The sequence below is a fragment of the Nicotiana tabacum genome, chromosome 6, assembly GCF_000715075.1.
Source record: "Nicotiana tabacum cultivar K326 chromosome 6, ASM71507v2, whole genome shotgun sequence".
NCBI lineage: Eukaryota > Viridiplantae > Streptophyta > Magnoliopsida > Solanales > Solanaceae > Nicotiana > Nicotiana tabacum.
The window spans coordinates 108,932,289-108,939,460 of NC_134085.1; the positions used below are offsets into that span (position 1 = coordinate 108,932,289).

A 7,172-nucleotide genomic window follows, 5' to 3' on the forward strand; every position below is an offset into this window, starting at 1 on the left:
TAAAAGCAAGACGGTGTCGAGGGGGAGAGACACCAGTACAAAAAATTATTTGCTTGCCGGAAAGTTTGATTGCTTGATCCTCCATGATAATGCTTAAAAAAAAATAAACCAAAGTTACAGGATTTGACTTAACTAAGCTAGAAAGACATAATGAAAATACAGGAAATAAAACTACCCTATATTTACAATGAAAAGACTTAGATTCCTACAAGGTAAAAGCAGATCCGTTGGCAGCAACCTTGTCTTTAGCATCAGAGTCTGCATGCGCGACGCTGTCTGTACGCGTGGCGTTGCCTGCGCGTGCGGCACTGTTAGCATCTGCCTGCAGTTGGACGCTGGAGAGGGCTATCGGTGGGGCAACATAGGCATGAGCATGCCAGTCACTTAGCACGACCAAGACCACGTGACCGTCCATAGCTCTAGGCGTTGGGAAGCTTGCCAAGACGCCATAGGGCACGTCCAAGGCGTCATGGAGCATGGCTAGAAAGCCGCCCATGACATTAGTAACATGAGTTGCACCATATAGAACCATAAAATTAAATGCCAGGAACAATATCTAAAGAACTATCGTAAAAATTGACATCATAGTTCAACTTAAGAAGAAAAACTACTGTAACTAAGTTCTTCAGGATATTTGGAACATACAAGCATGGTTCGATTGAGGCATGACATTATTATTGCTATTGAATACTTCTCTCTCTCTTTTTTATTTTTTTTATTTTTTATTTTTATTTTTATTTTTTTAAAATCAATCATTTCAGTTTCGGAAGCTCATGTCCATGTTTATCTGAATTAATGTTAGTTAGTCCTATTAAAGGGAATAAAGCGCCCACATTGAAAGATTCTTAATTTCCAATGTACGACCATGAACCTTTTGTTAAAGGTAAAGGATCCATCTCAACCATCTCACCCTACCTCTCTTCGGGAATGCTGCAAATGTTTAGCGTGCAAATTTAGATGTAATTTTTGCAGTTACTAGCTTTAATTTTGTGGAAGTTAAGAAAATTTTGGGATTAACTAGCAGATGCATCAAGTTGGTGCAAGTTGCCATCACGGTGGGATGCACAATTGCCTAGTTGAAATTTGTGAGAGTTTAGTTGTCGCTCGGGCAAAGATAAGATTAACTCATAATTAGAGCATAAACCTATGAGCTTACGGTAACTCATTAACTTTTACTCAAATACTATATATATATTCAAGGAATTCACTACTTTATGTATACCCTAATTATTATTGCATACTCCTTCCTGTTCAAAATAAGTGATTTTTTGGCATTTTTCTTGTGGTTCAAAATAAACGATTTTTCCAGATTTCAAGAATGAATTAATTATTTTTTCATACATTGCCCTTGCAGTAATTAATATTGGAGTATGTGTTAGGAGTATTTATGTGAAGAGATAGTAAAGGTTAATATGGTCAATTTTATTGCTAATTAATGTTAAAAGGTGAATTTCTTAATATGTATGAAAATAACCAAAAAATCACTTATTTTGAACCTAAGGGAGTATTAACTAAAGGTCGTTATAGACAATCATAAACTTCAAATTTTGAATTTGTATATATCTATTTGAAATTTATGGAATTAGATGATTACATTAAGAAATCGTGCAAGTGGTATGAATGTCGAATTGAGTACTAGACCTCCTAATCTAGGTTTTCGTAACATAGATTAGACAAATAGATCTTAACTTTTTAGGGGTCGTTTGGTTTGAATACGGCTTATGCTGAGATAGGTTATGTTGAGATTAATTATGTTACGATTAATTATTCTGATATTATTTTTTATCCATTGTTCGATATGTTGTATTAAAAATGATAGTTGTATAATTTCTAAGAAGAATGTATAAGTTATCCCGATACTAATTACCTCATCCCCTATAAGTTATTCCGGTACTAATTTTAATCCCGGAATAATTTATACCAAATTTACTAACCAAATAAAATATTAATGTGATATTAAATTTTTATACCAATACCATATCTACCTATACCTCATGCCAAACGACCCTTAGTACGTCCAAAAAGGTCCAGTAAATAAAATTAAAGAAAGCATACAATTATCATCGTAGCTGTCAATTATGAAATTTAGTATAGATGGCCATATGATTGAAGGCTCACCTTTCCAAAGGTAGTCAGCCACTCCGCTCCCCCTCCCCTACTGACTTTTTAAAGTACTTATATTTCTTTTTAAAAGAAAAGATGTATTTGCTAATTCCTAGATTCGTACAGTACACCAGTCTAACGTTTTCCTCTTATTTTTTGGGAGAAAACAGCTTGCTGGATTCTTCATAAATTAAGAGGGTGAGGGTGTTTGGATTGGCTCAAAACATTTTAAAAGTATTTTTTGGACAAATACAAAAAGTCAAGAGCTTTTAAGTCAAAATAACTAAACCTAACTTATTTCTTTTGGGCTTAAAAGCTACTTGAGTTTGACCAAGTAATTTACCCTATTATCCCTTACATACTTCTATAATTTCCAAAGTACCCTATCTTCCTAAAACCTCTAACCTGTTTCCTTTTCTTCCCATTTCTTCATATTTGGTGTCATAACTTCAGGAGTATTCTAAACTGATTGGCAAGACTTGTTTCTCAACTTCAACAGCTTCTAATTCCTTCCGATTCCACTTTTGATTCATTTGCATAATCAAATATGAAAGCAGATAACAAGAAAGTAACTTTTACCTGATTCTTCGATTTTGAAAACTATTTTACATCAATTTATTTACTTTGTGGGTAATTTTATATGAATTGTTTTTTATAATTAAGTATATTTTTTAATTACGATTATTAAGTAATGCCTTACCTAATAAGTACTTCATATTAATTAAAATAATCTTATCTAATCAGTATTATAACTTAAACTGAATTGATACACAAATTAATTTGCATTTGAGTTAATTTAAAATAAGAAAATGCATCAATAAGCTTATTTTTAATGTTGACAGCTTTAAGGGCATCTCGGTCATTTTAACAGAAAAAATGTTTATCAGCACTTGTTTACCAAACATTTCAATAGTTTTTTTTCCAGCTTAAGCACTTTTATCCAAACACGTAACTGCGTATTTATAAAACCAGCTCAAACACTTGTGTTTAAAAGCCACTTTTTTCCAGCCAATCCAAACAGGCTCTAAGTCATGGTTAGTCATTAATAATTAGCTCTAAATGATTAGAACGTATTGTATAATTTGCATTTCAAAATATAAATAAACTCCTTAAATAATGTTAACCAGAATAAACAAATCAATGTCAAAGGGTGAATGTACCATTTATGATATGGGTTCGATATAACCAACAACTTTGATCCGAATCATAGTGTATTTGTTTTCAAAATACATTCACTATGTACAAATTATGAATCTACCTCTGCAAGTCTACGAGCTTGAGTTTTAAAAATAAAAGTATGAAACAGGAAGAAAAATTTCCCTGTATTCTCGAAAATTGCACGTCTTCACAAGAATTTAACTTTCATCATTCTGAGTGTTTTGTGCTTTTATATTATAAAAAAAATATATACTATAGCATATTACACTAACAATTTTTTTAGTTTTAAGTACTTTATTAGGTTTGGTGTGAAGAATTACTTATTGTTGTAAGTTCATTTTACTTGATGTGTAGCTATTTATATATATAACTGTTAATATATAAAAGTTAAAATATTTTAAAATTAATTTGTCTTATGATAGTAGTGTCATTAATTAGTAAAACTGAAGATACAATATTTTTTGTTTCAATAAAATTTTTTGTCACTTTTCTGTGTTGAGATTTTCTAAGTACGAGTTCTATCTCTCCCATTAAAACAAGTACTGCAAAGGATTTCATATTATTAGAGGTATTCCATATTCTCATCTTGATAAAAGTGAATATGTATGTTCATTTTGAGGGCAAAGTCAATTTTAGAACTATATATAAATATATACACCTTTATTTATATTTTAATATCACTTTAAAAAAGTCAAACGTAACAATAAGAAGTGCTAAATCCAATAAAGTTTATCCATCATTGAATCCGTCCCATTATTCGTAAGTCAACCAATATTTTTTATTTTGACTTTTTGCAGACTGTCTTTTAATTAATAATTGAATACTAAATTTCTAGTTTCTAAATATGCAGAATTTCATTATAAAAACTAGAATGATAAATTTAAAATAATTACATACAAAATTCAACATTCTACGTCAAGCATTATTCATTTTGGAACCGAAAAGAGTATTAAAAATCAATATTTCCACTAGGACAGGAAATGATGTTGGAATATAATGGTATTATATGTAGTATACATCATGACTATCTCAACTATATATATTGACAAACAGCAAAACAACTATTCCAACTATAAATAAGAACCTTCCTGACTAAAATAAAACAAAGAGAAGGAAATTAAAGCTGATAACTGAAGCTAGCTCTTAGCTTGAAAACACAGGACGTTTTAAAGCTTAGTCATTTTTCAAGATGGGAGAAGAATCTGTAGACATAAGGTTGGAAATAGAGAAGGCGAAGGTGCCACTGCCACCACAGCCACAACGAACCCATTTCGTCCTAGTACATGGAATAGGGGGAGGAGGGTGGTGCTGGTACAAAATTAGGTCTCTTATGGAGAATTCCGGCTACAAAGTCACATGTCTTGACCTTAAAGGTGCTGGAATCGACCAAGCTGATCCGAACACCATTATTTCTTTTGATGAATACAACAAGCCTCTCATCGATTTTTTGTCATCTACTTTGCCTGATAGTGAACAGGTCCTTTCTCCGCTCTCCTTTCATAATATAATGACAAATTCAGAATTTAGAGTTAGTGGATTATACTCTACTCTTCATATACTTTGTGCTAAAAACATTCATTATAGATAAAGTAGTTTTCTTTTTAGTTTAAATATTTTTCTTGTAAAGGTTAAAATTACATGCATATATATTTGTGATACTTTAATTTAGTGGTCAAATTAAGCATGATTTTATTTGTTGTGTATAGGTAATATTGGTAGGACATAGCGCTGGAGGACTGAGTGTTACGGATGCAACCCATAAATTCGCAAAGAAAGTAAAGGTGGCAGTGTATATAGCAGCAACCATGTTGAGAACTGGTTTTGTGACTACACAAGATGTTAAAGATGTAAGTAGTAGCCTCTTTCTTTAAACCATCATCATCGTCATCATCATATATATATATATATATATATATATATATATATATATATATATATATATATATTATTAATTAAGAACGTACTTACACATTAAGTTTGTATAGGCACACAGGAGGGTTTTATTAGCTAAAGGCTAAAGGAGAATAGGACATCACATGTCTATTTTGTCTTCAAAGAGTAAAAACAAACAAGATGGAGCGGAGGAAAGGCATTTGTCTGTGGGAAACAAAACGTAACAAGCTGCGTCATCCTGAACAAGGACGACCAAATGCTATTGATAATCTATATCCGTTAATTAACTTCCTTTGATCGAATTTCACACCTTCGATCCTCAATATAGTCAAACTTTTTTATAACATCCTCCTTTATTTATTTTGACATATTTTGATTGCTATAGTGAACTGTTACTATATAGAACATATATTGTAATATAACATCCTCCTTTATTTATTGTAATATGTACAGATATACTGTACATATTTTTGGTGTTTTTCTCTCTTTCATGTCTGGGCTTTAGATTGTTGTGGCCTTGTCCAGTTGACCCTCTCCTTCCTCCAAAGGGCATTATTACATTATATGTCATATTATTCATAATTTAATTTCTTATTTCTTAATTCCTTATGCAATATTTTCCTGCAAGCAATTAGCCCAATAGATTAGGGTGAAAGGAATCTCTCTTTATTTAAGCAAAACCTAATCTATCCTAAATTGTAGCGGTTCTTACATTATTTAGGATAATAATTGATGTTTTGCATTTTTGTCAACCTATGTCTTTTATTCTGCTTCAATTAATTTATTCCGCCTGCTTTTCAAAATAGTACTTGACGATATATTAATCTTATTGTAACAGGGAGTCCCCGATTTATCAGATTTTGGAGAATTTGCTGATGTATATGACATAGGATTCGGATCAGGACCCGAACAACCTCCAACCAGTATAGTTATTAAGAAAAGTTTACAACGCAAAATTATTTATCAAATCAGCCCCCTTGAGGTAAATATTGCTTCACTTCACCAGCATTGTAAATGAAACCAACATACATGTCATCTTTTACATTGGTTTCATTTGGTTTTAATTAGGATTCAACATTAGCGACAATGTTGTTGAGACCAGGACCAATTCAAGCGTTACAAAGCGCGCGATTCAAAGAAGGCGGCGAGGGAGCAGAGAGGGTGCCTCGAATATACATAAGAACGGCGCGTGATCGAGTGATGAAGCCGGAGCAGCAAGACGCAATGATCAGAAAATGGCAACCGCAACATGTGTGCACCTTGGAAAGTGATCATAGCCCATTCTTCTCTGCTCCTTTCACGCTATTCGGTCTGCTTGTCAAGGTTGCTGCTTCTTTTTAGTGCAGTTACTAAAATATATAGTCCGTTTGGCCAAACTTCTAAAATCAGCTTATTTTGAGAAGTGTTTTTTTCAAAAGTACTTTTAAAAAAAGTGCTTTTAGTGAGAAGTAGTTTGTGTTTAGCTAATTAATTAGAAAAACACTTTTGAACAGTAATTAGTATTTGGCTAAACTTTTGAAAACTGCTTCTAAGTGTATTTTCTCAAAAGTGCTTCTCAGAAAAGTGTTTTTGGAGAGAAATTAATTTTTTCTGCTTCTCCAAAACTGCTTTGAGCATTGTGTTAATAATGCTAAGGTCCCAGGTTTGAGACGTGCATGGGCTACTTTCCTTTTTGCCTATTTATTATTAAATGGTGTATGTTTAGGGGCCCGCCAGGATGAGTGGTTCAATGTATATGGATACAAAGACAACTTATAAAAAGAAGATAATTAGCAACAAATTAAGTGTCTGCAGAGTTTTATATCATTTCCCCTTCTCTTTGTTTTCCCCTGTTGTCTAGATAGAAGTCTAGCTTATCAGCTCTCCAAAACTTGATTGGACGTTGTACCTTAGTTTAATTTACGCAAATACAAATATTTTCGCACATAAAATCATAGAAGATAAATGTTATGAATTTAACAAACAACACAATTGCAAATAGAAACTGAGAATTGATCTTTGATTAATTGAAATTCAAT

The 7,172-nt window shown here is 32.2% G+C and overlaps 1 protein-coding gene across 1 annotated transcript; it reads left to right on the forward strand.

The window, feature by feature from the left end:
* Window positions 1-4,352: 4,352 nt before the first annotated feature.
* Window positions 4,353-6,738, forward strand: LOC107770701 (methylesterase 17). Its single transcript, XM_016590036.2, has 4 exons — window positions 4,353-4,738; window positions 4,968-5,108; window positions 5,993-6,136; window positions 6,223-6,738. Exons 1-4 carry the CDS (start codon window positions 4,451-4,453, stop codon window positions 6,493-6,495), a joined length of 846 nt encoding a protein of 281 aa, XP_016445522.1. The 5' UTR covers window positions 4,353-4,450; the 3' UTR covers window positions 6,496-6,738.
* Window positions 6,739-7,172: the final 434 nt, after the last annotated feature.